Source organism: Mus caroli, unplaced genomic scaffold (genome assembly GCF_978045245.1).
Source record: "Mus caroli unplaced genomic scaffold, Mus_caroli_1 scaffold_1, whole genome shotgun sequence".
Classification (NCBI taxonomy): Eukaryota; Metazoa; Chordata; class Mammalia; order Rodentia; family Muridae; genus Mus; species Mus caroli.
The window spans coordinates 153,094,250-153,111,452 of record NW_028227256.1 but is presented as its reverse complement, the minus strand read 5'-3'; the positions used below and the strand labels follow the sequence as shown (position 1 = coordinate 153,111,452).

Here is a 17,203-nt window from a genome sequence, read left to right as displayed (position 1 = left end):
CTAGTCTAAGGTTAAGATGCCCAGAACCAAATTAAATGCCAGGTAAGCAGGGCAACTCACTTCTAACTGCAGAAGACAGGGATCCCTGAGGAAAGTGCTCTCAGCTGCTGGGCTAGCTCTCCAGCGTTCCCACCTCCTTTGTTTTAAACCAAGGTATTTTATTGTAATCTTCATATGCAGCCAGTCCTAGAAGGTAGGCAGATGTTGCGTAGCCTCATGGACTACAGCGTGTACAGTCTGTCTCCTGTTATATTTGCAGCAGAGTTCAGAAGTTGATGTGATTTTAGAGATGCCAGGCTAGCTGGCTACGCAGACAAGCTACAGTAGCAACTCTGAGTCCCGTGAGAGACCTGTCTCCATGAATATGGCAGAGAGCAATCCAGGAAGAGCCTCAGCATCAACCTCCCGCCCGCCTCTACACGCATGCACGAACACATGTGAACACACATGCACGAGAAAGGGAAATAAATTAGATCTTTAAAATATTAGTTTATTTGAAAATAAATCTAGTATATGATAATTTAAGTAACAAAATTTTATGAAAAACAACTACAAAAACAAAACAGAAAAATGGAAAATAAAACAGAAAAATGGCTTTGCCATTTTTCTTAAATCTCCTTATTGTCTATTTTTTAAAATCTCCTTACTGTCTGGCATGGTTGTACTGTCATTGTTCAGTGGCCTATCTCTATATGTTGGTTTGGATGAGGAAATTTCAATTGCACATATGTGTTAGAAATTATTACTTTTATAGTACTCCCAGTAATTGTGGATATTCTTTGATACGACACCCCAACTCAATAAATGATAGTTTCTCCAAGACCAGTTATGAGGAGGAATCTGAATGCACTATGGATCTTTTTACACAGTTGTAGTGAAAAACCACTTATCTGATTTCCACTTTGAATGGGACTTTTGCTCACAGTAACTTTTAACATCATCTTATGAAATATACCGATAATACCTCAGAGTCATTCAGCATTTCCAAATGTTAACATATTGCATTAGAGATTAGGGAAATTTCACATTCATTATCCTCAACACTTATCTGTGAGCATTGGGCAGCTATCAAGCTCGTGGTGGCAGACCCTGCGATTTCCAAACCTCTACTTTTCCTTTGACAACTCAAACATTGCCACTGGCAATGAACATTTACATCTGTCTTCCAGGTTTACTTCATCTTCAAGAAGCCATCTGCCAAACAGAGTTCACAGAGTTTTTGTTAAATAAAAACGAAGTCTGAGGGGGCTGGAGAGATAGCTCAATGGTTAAGAGCACTGTCTGCTCTTACAGAGGTCTTGAGTTCAATTCCCAGCAAAAACACATGGTGGCTCACAATCCTGGAATCTATCCTGGGATCTAATGCAGTCTTCTGGCATGCAGGTACGTGTACAAACAGATAAACCACTCATATACATAAAATAAATAAACATTAGAAAAACAAAGAAGTCCAAGGACTTTGTAATTCAATTAAATCTGATTTTCCTCAATTTCCTTAAAATAACCAATATAATCAGGTATGTAGCAGAAGTGCTTACCTGTTCTTCCCATTACACAACTTTTTGTTTGTTTCGAGACAGAGTCTTACCATGTTGCTCCATCTAGCCTGCAGCTTGCTGTCTTGATCTCATGGAGATAACCTGCCTTTGCCTCCCCAAGCCGCTGGGGTGAAGGGTATTCGCCAGCATACCTGGCATCACACAAAATCCTTGCACAGGGATATCTCTCAGTCCACATCATTATTAGCATGTGCTCATAATAGCCATCAGTCCTGTAAGAAGACTTACTCTACCCAGAATCTCAAGTTTAAGAATACAGGACAGGTCAGTGTGTAACCAACCGTGCTTGCTACCAAGCCTGACAACCTAAGTTGAATCCCTAGGACCCACATGGTTAAAGGAGAGAGCAAACTCCTGCAAGTTGTCCTCTGACCTACACTGACACGCACAAACCCAATAAAAACATAATTAGAAATACAGGAGGGTTCTCATGACTACCTTAAAAAAAAAAAAAAGAGTTCAGGAGAAATGTATGTAACTATACCATAAGCATTTTTTGCATTTTTTATTCTAATAAAATAAAAGAGACTACTATCCAGAACTTCATTTCTTTCAAAGTTCCAAAGAGCTGGGGTTTTCCTAATCATCGATTTTCTTTTCACATTTGCTCCTAGATTCCGTAACTAATCCTGTAAGCTTCTTAAAGGCAGTGTCATGATGTTCTTTCATCTTTGCATTCTCTCTAGACAGAACACCCAGTGTTCTGCTGAACTGTATCTGTCCACTGAAGGAAAGCAATAGTCTTTCCTTCTGGTACCTAACCTTGAAAGATATTTTTGTCTTATGTTTATAACTCAAACCTTTCCTTACTTTATCGGGTAAAGTTCTGTTTTAGAGACAAAAACTACACTTTAATTCTGATATATCCATGTAATTTTCTAAAATGCCTACTCCCCTGGGTTTTCTATTTGGAAATGAAAGTGATTCAGGAAGCTGAGTGGAGTCCATCACCAGCCCTCCATGTTACCTGCATGGAGCCCTTAATTTAAAAAATGTGGAGGGACTATATCTAGCAGGACCAAATTCAGCCAAAACCATAACAACTATATTTAGAGTTCCTAAGAATCATAATAGTAATATTTATTTAGCATCTTATACACAGTAATGTTCTCTTAAATTTCAAACTTATTATTAATTAACATGTTTCCTATCACATGTCCTTCTGGCAACAGCGAATGCCAAATTTTATTTTATCATCCTCATTTTGTAAAGATTCAGTGTCAAAGCCACTGAAACATTGTCATTCAGTGCCCAGCTACATAAATATTCGTAGGACATCAGAGAGATTATTCCATGTCCAGAATGATGGTATTCTCCAGGGTAAAAAACAAAAACAAAAAAACAAACAAAACACACATACAAACTTCATTACGCTCGACCATTAAGCCACGCAATCTGCTATTAAGTTTTTGGAGGAAGCAGTCCGCGTCCTCTCATCCACCCATCTTTTACCTGCTTGTACCTGGCATACAGGTACAGAAGCTGCTCCCGGCTGGCTACCTGAACCAGGCCTTGGACGTGTGCGGCAGCCTTCTCAAACAGCTCGGCCAAGCTCCGGGTCCCCTCGGCCTCGGGGGTCTGGAAGGATTCCATATCACCGGAGTCGTCCCCGGAGCTCAGTTCCCCACCGCTGTCGCCCGTGGTGGCCCCCGCGGGTAGGAACGGTGTGGCCATGTTCACTAGCTCGTTTGTGTCCAGTCCTCCCCGGTATGGCGCGGGTTCCCGGGCCAGATCCACCGGTCCGGGTGCAGAGCTCGAGCGGGAGTGGGAATGCAGCGAGCTGTCTGGCGGTCTCTGGTGATTCTGCCACTCCGCCTACCCGAGCGCACAGGACCGCCCTGTCCTCCCCCGGTTTCCCCTCGGGCTTCGCCCGGGTCGCTCCAACGGCGCGGGGTCTGGAGGCCGCTCGGCTGGAAGATGAGGGGAAGTCGGCGGCGCGGCACGTGCCGCTGGGACGGGAGCTGGGAGGTGAAGCGGGGCGCGAGCTCGGCGGGCCGGACGCGCACCCGGGCACGCGCCGGTGGATAAAGGGTCCCGCCTGCTTCTCGAGCGTGGGTTGCGGCGGCCGCGGTGCGGGATGGAGATTCGGGTCTCGGTGACAGACAGGGGACGTCGCTCGTGGTTTTGGGGGGGACTTAGGAGTCACAAACTCCGGAACTCACCCAGATAGGGCCCCCCGGGGAAAGGGAAGGAGGCGGTCCATTAGTGTAGCTGCTGGAGGAGAGTCGCGGGAAACAGAGAGCTGAGGACAAAGGTTCCGCCGTTTCCTAACCACCCACTCTGACTTAAAATAGCGAGTCACCAACAGATTGAAACCTTCCTTCACTGCCCCACAGTGTGTCTAAATGGTCAGATGACTCCCTCCCATCAGTGTTTTGTTTTCCATACCTGCTGCCCCCTCATTTCCCAGCGCTTTGAGAGAAGGCATCACCAGGCCCCCAAACCCACTTACCTTTAGCATCATCTCATCTCAGCTGTGCCTGTGCTTCTTGAAGTGAAACCCAGTTCTATAGCTCTGCCGGAAAGGAACAGATCTTTCCACGTCCAGCACACTGTCAAAAAGAAAAAGTGTATGCATACACAAAGTTCATTACATCTACACGCAGACCATGTACATTTGCTATCAGTTTTTACGAAAAGCACGTTTTGGTGTTATCTCCTGCAGGAATTTGAGAACCTCAATGTGGAATGTCGCTTGAAGAAACTGCTCTCAGTTGTTGGGGTGTCTCACATCAACTGTGTGTGTGTGTGTTGTTACTAGTAGTACTAGTAGTGGTGCTAGTAGTAGTAGTAGTAGTAGTAGTAGTAGCTTTCACCAACCCAAAAGCTAAGAATGTCGTCAACTATCTTCTTGGGCCTGTAGGAAAGGTTTCCCCATCTCAGCGTTACTGCTTCTCTGTGTACCCGCCAATGTATTTTTAGCTTGCTTCGATTTATGACTTTCTTTGTTCTGTAAAACTATGAAACTGTTTCCACATTGGAACTTGGAATTTGGGGTAACCTAAATTTGTAGCCACTCGAATAGATTTGTAGCCACAGTATAAACTATTATTTATCTTTAAGATGAGTATGGCGATTTGAGTAAGAGTGGCCCCAATAGGCTCATATACTCGAACGCGTGGTTATCAGGAAGTGGTACTACTTGTGAAAGATTAGGAGGTAGGGCCTTGTTGGAGGAAGTGTGTCACTGGCTTTGAGGTTTCAAAAGCTCAGCCCAAACCCAGTGGCTCACTCTTCCTGCTCCCTGTAGATCTGAGATGTACACCTCTCAGCTGCCTCTCCAGCACCACGTCTACCTGCGTGCTGCCATACTTCCACCATGATGAAAATGGACTAACCCGCTGAATCTGTAAGCCAGCCTCAATCAAATGCTTTCTTTTATAAGAGTTGTGGTCATGATGTCTCTTCACAGCAATAGAAACCCTAAGATAATGAGGGATGTGATTTTGGTATCAACAGTGGCTAATATGTTCTAAATGTGGTAGAGACACACACTCATGTGTAGTCATTTATCACTAGTAGCTTAAAACTAATAAAAACACTAATAAACATAAGGCGAATAACAAAGAACTGCAAAGAGTTGTTATTGATTGACCATTTAGGATTAAACTTTCAACAGAACTTTGAACAGGATAAGTGAACAATGAGAAACAGGAAGAAGTTAAATGACTTGGGTCTGACTTTCACGAACATTCTTTGAGAATAGAGAATGTTTCCACTATTAGTCCCTCCACAAAAGGAAAAACAAGGGCAAATGCACACCTTATAACATGCATAGTGGTTTGAATAAAACTGGCCCCCATAGGCCGGTAGAGAATGGCACTATTAGGAGGTGTGGCCTTGTTGAAGTGGGTGTGGCCTTGGGTGGGTATGGCCTTGGGTGGGTGTGGCCTTGGGGTGGGTGTGGCTTTGTTGGAGGACATATGTCATGGGGTGGGGGAGTGGGGGAGTTGTGGGGTAAGGGGTGGGCTTTGAGGTTTCAGAAGTTCAAGCCAGGTCTAGAGACTCACTGTTCTCTTCCTGATGCCTGTGGACCCAGATGTAGAACTCTCAGCTACTTCTTCAGTACCATGTCTGCCTGTAAGCCAGCTCCAGTGAAATATTTTCCTTTATAAGAGTTGCCATGATCATAGTGTGTCTTCCCTAAGACAATGTGATAACTGGAAGAAATAGGTCAGCAGAGTAGATTAAAAGGATACACTTAGTTCTACCTTAAGATGGAGAGCAGAAATCTGAGGAGACAGGAGACTGCTGTGCAGGGTCTGGGATCCAGCTTTTGGAATGGAGAATTGAGGGGAGGAGGGGTTCACCAGGGTAGGAGAGAAGCCTCTCTCTCTCTCTCTCTCTCTCTCTCTCTCTCTCTCTCTCTCTCATCTCTCTTTGAAGATTTATTTGTTTTATGTATATGAATACACTGTAGCTGTCTTCAGACACACCAGAAGGGGGCATTGGATCCCCATTACAGATGGTTGAGAGCCACCATGTGGTTGCTGGGAATTGAACTCAGGACCTCTGGAAGAGCAACCAGTGTGCTCTTAACCACTGAGCCATCTCTCCAGCCTGACTTGTTGAGTCTCTTAATATTTGAGAATCTTTTTTTTTTTTTTTTTTTTTTCCTGAGACAGGGTTTCTCTGTGGAGCCCCAGCTGTCCTGGAACTCACTTTGTAGACCAAGTTGACCTTAACTTAGAAATTTGCCTGCCTCCCAAGGGCTGGAATTAAGGTTATGTGTCACTTCTGTCTGGCTTCAAGGGTTTATAAAAAAAAATAGTTTTAATTTTATTTAGTGAGTATCAATGTTTTGCCTGCATCTATGCCTGTACATTATATGTGTGCCCAGTGTCCACAGGAGCAACGAGAGGTCATCAGATCCTCTGGCCTGCAATTATAAATGGTCGCTAGCTGCCATGTGGGTGCTGGAAATCAAACTGGGACCCTCTAGAACAGCAAATAGTTCTCCTAACTGCTGCTCCATCTCTTCATCCCCTGTTTAAGAGTCTTAATCTTTAACACATAAGATAGATTTGTTTCTATTTTATACATAGGAAATCAACAAAATGGTTACATGACTGGCCCAAAGCTACTCAAGTCTTAAGTGGGAAAGCTAGGGAAGAAAAATCAAAAGACTGTGAGCCAGAAGCTAGTCTGAACAAAGGGAGCAGCAGATTATGAACCTCAAAGGTAGATTGAGTGAGAACTTCGTAGACTTTTATATCTCTGTGTTTCTAAATTTTTAAGTTATTAACTTATTTTAGTTGTTGAGAGGGATCTCGCTATACAGTTCTGCCTGTCCTGGAACTCACAGAGATCTTCCTGCGTTCGCCTCCTAAATGCTAGTATTAAAGGCCTGCCCTACCATGCCTGGCTATCTCTAGAGTCTTTATCAGAAGTGGGAGTATTACTAACAGCTCATCTGGCAGCCCTGGAGATCAAGTTTTTTCTCCTTTAATCTTTGAAAAGAATTATAGTTTCAGTTTTAGTTAATTATATCACTGAACTATATTCACAATGCCAGTGATTTAATAGGTATTTAATGGATTAACAGCAATGTAATAACTAACATTGATAAATTAATATCAATCTTAATATCTACTTTAATAGACTATCAAATTTCCATTCTGGCCTGTATTGGGGCTTCATCTGGTGCTGCTATGTATTCAAATGCTAAATACTGACTTCCAAGATCTGGTTACATTCCAGACAAGCACATTGTTACTACACCAAATGACATTATATAAACTTTGCTGGCCAGTCTTCTCTGGCTGGTTAATAAGTAAATAAATAAAAGTGGGTGACAGCCAATTACTGGGGGCAATAGAGGTAGGTGGGACTTCATTTACCTTGCTGGGTATCACAGGTAGGGAACACAAAGAGAGAAAGAGAGAGAGACAAAGAGAGAGACAGAGAGACAGAGAAAGGCAGAGAGACAGAGAGGGGGAGAGGGAGAGGAAGAGGAGAAAGAAGAGAAAAGGTGGCCATTGCTAGACAGGATGGACCAGGAACACATTGCCAAGGGAAGTGCACCCTGAGGACAGACTTATGAAACAGACACAGCCCAGGCAAGACTCAAACAGCAAGTAACTTGGGAGAGCAGTTGGGAAATATATAGTCTAGCATAGAAAAATAGGTTAGGGGTAATCACCCAGAAATTGTGCTAAAACTGATTAAAAATTTTTGTAGGACTCTGCCTCCATTATTGGTGGACTTTCCAGATCAGAATAAGAACTAATAGAGTTATTAAATATCCAACAACAGGTCTGGATTTTAAAAACGTATTTGTAGGTTCTGTTTGCTAATATTTTATTTTAAAAGATCTGTGTATAGATGCCATTAATATAGTTTTCCTTTGTGCTGATTAGGTTGGTTTGATCTGGTTTGGCCTGGTTCGGTTTGGTTTTTTGTCAACTTGACACAGGCTGGAATCATCTGAGAAGAGAGAACTGAACTGAGAAAATGCCCCCATCAGACATCCCTGTAGGCAAGTGTAAACATATCTTTTACTCCCTGACATTATTGTCATCTTGGAGGCTTACTGCTAAGCCTAGGCCTAGTCCTGGAAGCTTCTGGCATCTGTATAGTCTTGTATAGCCTAGAATGTTTTCAGCCTCTGAGACTTCCTGCTGACTAAACTCACCCTTTCTAGCTCTTTCTGAACTCTGGTTTGCTGGTCAACACAGCTGTTTTAGCTCAAATTCCTCTCAGTGCTGACTGATTCAAACTGGCTTCTCTCAGCTTCTGACGGAATTGTTCTGCTTGGCCTCATACCTATCTTTGACAATATGTTCTAAACTTCTGACTCCTTCTTATTCTCTGGCTCATTCTGTCTTCACTTGTGTCTAGCTTGATCTCTCTCTGCAACCTGTTTTTGTACAACTGTCCCAGTAAAACTGTCCTCTCTCCTTTTCTTTCTCTGCTGCTCTCTCTTAAGTAGCCCTTCCCTGCTCTGTTTTCCTGAGAGTTGGGCATATTCTATTCTGTCAAATCTTTCTCTGTTTCATCACTTTGTTTGCCTCTCAATTTCAACTTCAAATATAGGTGCTTCCTTCTACAAACTAACTTTTCACTGTTTAGGATTAAAGATGTGTAGTAAGGGCATGACTGTATTCCAGTCAGAGTAGCTATGTTGCTGAATTAAAACCTCTCTACCCGTAAGGGGCATTTTCTTGATTGATGATTGATGTGGAACAGCCCAACCCACTGTGGGCAGAACCAGACATGAACAAGCAGTCCTGAGTGACAGAAGCCATCTAGGAAAGGCTAGGGCAAGCAAGTGAGTTTCCTGGAGATGGCCCATCATTTTGCATGGCTGTGATGGGTGCACTCTGGAGAGGCACAGCCCCAGAGACTTCATCCCAGGATTGCCTCTCACTGCTGATGTGCCTTTCCTGCCACTGTTACGTAGCCTAATGATGCCTGGGCATCAGCCCACCCTATTTGGCAAATTTCCCTTTAGATCAACATCAACATTTTGTGAAAAAAAATGCTGTTTAGATGAACTGGGGACTTTATAATAGTCCTGGTTTGATTCAAATAATTTTAGAAAGAAAGTTTAAGGAGATGGTTTTAGTTGTTTTGCCAGAAAAAAAAAAAGATGTAATAAAATTATAATCAAGAGTAGAATGGAATGTGTGTCCTCCTCATAGAATAGTAAGTAAAGGCTGCATAATAAGGAATACAATGAACTTTCATAATTGCACTAGAAAAGAAATAGGCTTGGGACAGATTTGTGATCAAGGAAAAGCATTCATTCTAGGGCAGGTCCGAGGATGAAGCCACAGGTGTGAACTATGATAAAGCCAGGCCATGTGAGACTGTTGTTTTTAACTTATAATGAGCTTATAGAATGAAACACTGCTTTGAACTTACTACTGACATTCTTCTTTTTTAAGATTTATTTATTTATTTTATGTATATGGTACACTGTAGCTGTACAAGTGATTGTGAGCCATCATGTTGTTGCTGGGAATTGAACTCAGGACCTCTGCTCACTCGGGCCCAAAGGTCTATTTATTATTATATGTAAGTTCACTGTAGCTGTCTTCAGACACACCAGAAGAGGGCGTCAGATCTCATTAAGGATGGTTGTGGGCCACCATGTGGTTGCTGAGATTTGAACTCAGGACCTTCAGAAGAGCAGTCTGTGCTCTTAACCACTGAACCATCTCTCCAGCTCCTTGACATTCTTCTTTAACTCCCTTTTTGTGTAACATTTTGTTTATAAGGTAATTTTATAAAGAACTTTTGTCGCCGGGTGTGGTGGCACACGCCTTTAATCTCAGCACTTGGGAGGCAGAGGCAGGTGGATTTCTGAGTTCGAGGCCAGCCTGGTCTACAGAGTGAGTTCCAGGACAGCCAGGGCTACACAGAGAAACCCTGTCTTGAAAAAAAACAAAAACAACAACAACAACAAAAAAAAAACCTTTTGTTTAAGAGGGTATAAAAAGGTTGAGAGGAAAATTAAAGTTGTGGCTTTGGGACTCTTCTTCATCTACTAAATGTATCTATGTATATGTCTGTCTGTCTATATGTACACACATACATATGTAGGCATATGTGTATGTATGTAAGTATGCATGTATGCTTAGGAAATTGATGAAAAAGATGGTCAGGCCTGGCTAGTGTGTGTGTGTGTGTGTGTGTGTGTGTGTGTGTGTGTGTGTGTGTGTCTGACTTCCTTCTTTTCGCTTCTCTCTGGCTCACAAAGAGCTAACAAACCCTGAGCCTCTAGACTAGCCAGTGAGGGGCCCTTGTGCAGAAGAGAGATGAGCCCAAGTAACTAAGCTGTTTTTCTTAATTCCCTGCTGCTAACAGCAGGAGTTAAATTGCCAGCTTTTGACCTTGGAATAGCAAGAAAAAGTTAAATTACCAGAAGCCAGAAGGTTCTGGTTTCAGAATAGCAAGAAAGTCAGTGGCTTTTGGCCCAAATCATCAATACTGCCTGCCTCAGTTTACCCTATAATACCAAAGCTGGATTTTGACACTTGGGGTGTATAAGAAAGCAAAATGATCAATTCAGGAGACCAAGCTATTAAGCAGCATCCCTTCTTGGCCTCTGCTTCAGTCTCTGCCTCCAGGCTCCTGCCTTGAGTTCCTGCCCCAACTTCCCTTCCAGTCATGGTGGACGACAAGCTGTAAGACAAGGTAAACCCTTTCCTCCCCAGGTTGCTTTTGCTCCATGTTTTTATCACAGCAAGAGAAAGCAAACTGAAAGCTGATCTAGGACTTTCTACCTCCAGAACTGTGAAAAATGAATTTGTTCAATCTTTTAGTGTATCTTGATGGAGATCATATGAGAGGGTAAGTGTTGTAAATCTATATTGTCATATCTAAGTACACAAACACAAAATAAACAAATGTTGTCAAAGGTAATAGCAGGGCTGGAGAGATGGTTCAGTGGCCAGGAGTACTTGTTGCTCATGTAGAGCACCTGGATTTGATTCTGAGCACCCACGTGTGGTTCAGAAACGTCACAGTTCCAGGGGACAGTACGTAGCTACACCAGAACATACACATATGCAGGCAAATGCACATAAAGCAAACGATTAAATCTGCTTTTTTTTTTTTTAAGTTAAAAAAATGAAAATAGCACCAGGCATGATGGCGCACACCTTTAATCCCAGCACTTGGGAGGCAGAGGCAGGCGGATCTCTGAGTTCGAGGCCAGCCTGGTCTACAAAGTGAGTTCCAGGACAGCCAAGGCTACACAGAGAAACCCTATCTCAAAAAAAAAAAAAACAAAAACAAAAAAAAAAAACAAAAACAAAATGAAAATAGCAGCCTTTTAGAATCCAGTAAATTTTTTCATCTTTTTTCTGTGTTTTGGGTAAATATAAGTATTTTAGGAACTTATCCACAGACGTTTCTTACACTGCTGGTGGCAGCGTAAATTGTTACAGTCGGTGTGAGAATATGTTTGGCGTTATCCCTAAAAGTAATAAATGTATTGCATTGTGCTCCTGACAAGCTGGAATGCATCCATGAATTCACCAAAGATGTGGACAAGAATGTTCATGGCAGCGTTTCTTCCAGTCAGCAAAAGGAAGCTGCCGGACTTCTTGCCACCTACAGAACAGGTGAACTGTGGTGTGTCTGCCTGGTAAGATACACTCGGCAATCATGGTAAGATACACTCGGCAATCATGGTAGGATACACTTGGCAATGAAAAGATTCTGCAAAGTTAACAACCCTCATAAGTACCACGCTGAGTTCAGGAAGCCTGACCCAAAAGAATGGTACTCCATGCTCCCGTTTATTATAGGATCAAAACCAGGCAAAACCGCTGTGTTATGTTAGAAGTCTGACCGTGAAGAGCCTTGGGGTCAATAACATTGAAAAGCAGAGAAATGGGATGTGGTGGTTGGAATAATAATGGGTCCAGTAGGCTCTGGGGTTAGAATACTTGGTCTCCAGTTGGTGGAACTGTTTGTGAAAGATTACAGTGTGTGACCCCCAGAACCGACATAGAAAAGCTGGGCATCATGTCATGTGCTTGAAATTCCAGAGCCAGAGAGGCAGAGAGAGGAGGATCCTGGGGTCACTGGCCAGTCAGCCTTGCCTGCTCTGTAAGAAAGCCTGTTTCAAAAAACAAACCTCATAAGGATGGGGCCTCCTAAGGAACAACATTTGATACTGTCCTCTAGTCTTCACACATGTACACATATGTACACATGTGCACACAGGCACACTCACGAACTTATATCCATATAGAAATACACATACACACACACACACACACACACACACAAGTCCTTTGAAATATAGGCCTGGGGATATAGCCAGGCCCTAGGTTCAATCCCCAGTACTGCACAAAGAAAAGAAAAGAAAAGAAAAGAAAAGAAAAGAAAAGAAAAGAAAAGAAAAGAAAAGAAAAGAAAAGAAAAGCAGGGAATATAAAAAGTGAGAGAGGAGAAAGAAGAAGAGGAGGGGAAGGAGAAGGGAGAAAGGAAGGAAGGGAGGAAGGAAGGGAGGGAGGCAGGGAGAGAGGGAGTAAGGAAAGAAGGAAGGAAGGGAGGGAGGGAGGGAGGGAGGAAGGAAGGAAGGAAGGAAGGAAGGAAGGAAGGAAGGAAGGAAGGAAGGAAGGAATTCTTGACTTTCAGAAGTGGGCCTGGCACAGTTACACCATGTTATTTGGCTTTGTAGCAAGAAGCTCACAAAACCCCCTTCAGACAAGTTACTCGGAAACCACGCTAACCTAAGACAAAGCTAAGCACTTCATTATGTTTGTCAAAGCCCAGGCAAAAACAAGGTCACTCTGCCGACTACAAAATACTAACCCCCCTCTCTCTTGGTCAAAATGAGTAACTATTAATTCTTTAAAAGTGATGCCCTCAGGCTGGCAAGATGGCTCAGTGGGTAAGAGCACTGACTGTTCTTCCAAAGGTCCTGAGTTCAAATCTCAGCAACCACATGGTGGCTCACAACCACCCATAACAAAATCTGACACTGTCTTCTGGTGTGTCTGAAAACAGCAACAGTATTCTTATGTATAATAATAAATAAATCTTAAAAAAAAAAGTGATAGCCTCGTTTTCATATGACTCTCCTCTTCCTAGAGATTCCCTTGGGATACCCAGTCACAGAAATGTCCTAGCAGCCTGACAGCAGCCAATGTAGAGCAAAGCCCTGCTTCTTTAGATCCTCCCTCAAATCACAACCAAAGCTCAGATCCTATGATGAGCTGGTTCTTAGTCCCTTCTTACCCAGATAGCCATGGTCCCGTGCTCCGCGTGCCTCCTTCTTACCCAGATAGCCATGGTCCCGTGCTCCGCGTGCCTCCTTCTTACCCAGATAGCCATGGTCCCGTGCTCCGCGTGCCTCCTTCTTACCCAGATAGCCATGGTCCCGTGCTCCGTGTGCCTCCTTCTTACCCAGATAGCCATGGTCCCATGCTCCGCGTGCCTCCTTCCTGCAACCAGGGTTCCCAAGGCTAGGTACAGACATTTGACAACACTTTTGCTCCAGGGTCTGGTGAACAAACCCAAAGCTGTTGATCAATCTCCAGTTTGTGAAACAGAGTCTCTCTGTGTTTAGAGCCTAGGGTGGCCTTGAATTGGCAATCCGCCTGCCGCCATCTCCTGGCATTGGGAATGCAGGTGGGGCGCACCTAGTAAGAATGTCTTATTTCGCCGGGCGTGGTGGCGCACGCCTTTAATCCCAGCACTCGGGAGGCAGAGGCAGGCGGATTTCTGAGTTCGAGGCCAGCCTGGTCTACAAAGTGAGTTCCAGGACAGCCAGAGCTATACAGAGAAACCCTATCTCGAAAAACCAAAAAAAAAAAAAAAAAAAAAAAAAAAAGAATGTCTTATTTCCTTGGATATTCAGTTACATGCCCCAAATTATAAGGATCTAGTTATTGAGAAAACAAATCTTTTACAATTTATATTTCAGTTTCTTTCTTCTTTCTTTCTTTCTTTCTCTTTCTTTCTTTCTTTCTTTCTTTCTTTCTTTCTTTCTTTCTTCCTTCCTTCCTTCCTTCCTTCCTTCCTTCCTTCCTTCCTTCCTTCCTTTCCTTCTTTTTTTCTTTCTTTTCTGGTAATGCCAGGAATTAAACCAGGGGCTTTCAGTCTGCTACACCGCCATGCTCTGTTTCTTGGGAGAGGTACGTGTTTGAATCAAAACAAAAACAAAAACATAAACAAAAAACCCAAAAAAAACAAAACAAACAAACAAACAAAACAAAACAAAACAAGGAGGCAAATGGAAAATGTAATTTTCCAGCTAAAAGTTAACAGCCACATTGAGTTCCAACAAACTGTAAAATCAAAACAACAGTTAAAAACATTACCTGGGGTGAGGTGGGGGGCTTTAGGGGACCAGTCCATGGGGCAGACAGAAGTTTCATGAGCTCATCCATCCAGCTTGTGACTACTGTTATAGTGTGTGTGTGTGTGTGTGTGTGTGTGTGCATGTGTGTGCGTGTGCGCGTGCGCATGTGCCCACATGCCTGAGCACATGTAGATTGCAAACAATGAGACACCTGATATACTTAAGAATGGTAAATTATAAATACAAACCGAAATCTTTAAACTGGGCATCTCTTTATGTGATCCTGAGGAGAGATGATAGCGTGACGGGAGCTCTACGCGGATGTTTTCACCTCCCAGTGTTTTTGCATTCACTATAAGCCATAGTTCTTTTTTATGATTTTGACAGAAGTCCAAAGAGAAGCAGGTAGGAATGTTGTAAACTATTTCCAATGTAACATCCTGAACTGATCTAAAAATATGAGCGAACAAAAGTCAAATCAACTTCAATGGACAGCAATCAAAATATTTTAATTGTTATAAAAGCAACTGGACTATGGGGCTGGAGAGGTAGTTCAGTGACTAAGAGCAGGGACTGCTCTTCCAGAGGTCCTGAGTTCAATTCCCAGCAACCACATGGTGGCTCACAACCATCTGTAATGGGATCTGATGCCCTCTTCTGATGTGTCTGAAGACAGTAACAGTGTACTCAAATGCATAAAATAAATAAATAATTCTTTTTTAAAAAAAGTAACTGGGCTGGCGGAGCCTGGGCGCGGTTGGCAGAGAGCTTGCCTAGCAAGTGCAAAGCCCTGGGCTTGAAGCATAAGTCAGGTGGGAGGCACAAACCTTTAACATCAGCACTGGGATATGGATGCATTTGATCCCAGCACTCAGGAGGCAGAGGCAGGCAGATCTCTGTAAGTTCAAGGCCAGCCTCATCTACATCATAAGTTTCAGGACAGCCAGGACTACATGGTCAGGCCCTGTCTCATAATAGAAGAGGGATGGGGAGCCATATTTAGAACAATTCAGATTTTGTGAAATATTGACAATATTTTTTTAATAATTTTCAAATTTTATGGTTTTTTTTTTTTTATTGTATGAGTATTCTGTCTGCATGTATGCCTGATTACCAGAAGAGGGCATCAGAGCCTTTTACAGATGGCTGTAAGCCACCATGTTAGTGGTGGGACTTGAACTCAGAACTTCTGGAAGAACAAGCCGGTGCTCTTAACCACTGAGTCATCTCACCAGTCCCGACAATATTTCTATATTATTACCAAAATATATATGGATTCATTTTTTAAAAATACATTCACTTTTACTATATTTCACATTCTACCAGTAAGATAAACTAAATGATTCTTTACTTTTCTCGCTGCAGCCAAGCCACGGGGACATCTAGTCCACCAACCAGACCAACAGAGCACCGGCTCTCACTCACCTCATCTCTGGGACATTCTACCCCACAATGGTTTGTCCTTGCCTCCTTACTGTCTACCCTCTTAGACTTATGCATCAAGCCTCTAGAGTCCTGCTAATGAGCTTAAAGATTAGATTAACTGCCGTGATTTCCTGGATGGTGGCCCAGGTAAATACTGCTTATTTAGTTTAGTGATGTACAAACCCTGTAGGTCTTTGCTCAAATATCCCATAAGTCGACCCCTCCTTGGCTATCCTATAAAAAGTCACAACCCTCTCCACACTTCCTTTCCCTCTTCTTCATCTCTGGTCACTGACGTGTAATCATTTTCCATCCCTTTCTTACCTCTACCCTCCTCTATTCTCCGAGGGAAAGGAAGTTTATTACTGTTGATGGATTCCCCACAGCTGGTCCCAAGTGAAGTCTTTTATTCAATCAATAAACGAGTAAATATATGAAAGACATGGTCGCCATCCTGTAAGTGTTCACAGATAGTAAATGAATGAGGGCAATAAAATGTTGCAAGTGGCACGGAGACGGGCGCACAGGCCGAGAGCCAGCATGGGAGTCACAGTAAAGAGAGAACAGGCAAAGAGTATTTCTCGCTTTTCTTAACGAGATTCAAACATTTATTTGTTTTCCTCTCTTACAGCGTAAACTCAATAGTACAGCCGAGGCCCACTTCTCCCAACAGAAGAAACCTCATCTACTAAAGGCTACATTTTTGTTGTCATTGTTGCAAATATTTAAGACAGTAAAGTTGATACAGATCTGTAGCTTAGTCTTAAATCAGCAAAGTACGTTAGCAGATTTACTTAGGACACAGTCTAGGAAACCGTGGCCTTTAATCCCACTCTTGAAGCACATTAGCAGCACCGCGGGCAGATGAGCGAGTGAGACAGTAAGTGGGCGTTATTTCATTTGCACAATCCTGAGGTTCCTATGAACACCTGCAAATACTCAGCAGGACGCCGAGGTGCGAACCCCAGCAGGGATCCTGTAGTCTCGACCTTGGAGACTGTGCAATAAGTAAAATGACTAAAACTTGTGATTATAAAAAGAAAAAAAAATCACATTTCCGAAATCTCAAGGATGGCTCAATTTCTTACTAAAAATTAAGAGTGGGCGCTGAACATACACATGGGAAAGACACTCCTACACATAAGATAAGTAGATCTAAAAAGAAAACCTCAGAGGAGATGGTAAATTTAGACTGTGAAGCGTGCGATGCACTTTGAGAAGCTGGCCAGCCTCCCCTGTTGAGCCCATTACTTTCCAGACGCTGCCCTTCAAATATCACGAGGTCTTTGGCCTTGCATTTAAGTGAGTGGCCGTGTGGATGCACAAAGATTTTCTAAGTAGTCTGAGCCTTTTACATTAGCTGGCACACTGTGCTCAGAATTCATTAAACGGGGCAGGAGCTGGGTTTATTGGAAGAAGAGGACATCAGACTGTTTACAGGTAGGTACCTTAG

At 43.0% G+C, this 17,203-nt stretch overlaps 1 protein-coding gene across 2 annotated transcripts in view; it reads right to left on the bottom strand.

Moving 5' to 3' along the window:
* Nucleotides 1-3,780, bottom strand: part of Acbd6 (acyl-CoA binding domain containing 6) — a 142,057-nt gene extending 138,277 nt beyond the window's left edge. Inside the window, exon 1 of one of the 2 annotated variants that reach the window (XM_021161212.2) lies at nucleotides 3,012-3,780. In XM_021161212.2, coding sequence (XP_021016871.1) covers nucleotides 3,012-3,233 — 222 coding nt within the window. In that variant the 5' untranslated portion in view covers nucleotides 3,234-3,780. The remainder of the gene's footprint in view (nucleotides 1-3,011) is intronic. The other variant, XM_021161215.2, reaches the window with a different exon arrangement.
* Nucleotides 3,781-17,203: the final 13,423 nt, after the last annotated feature.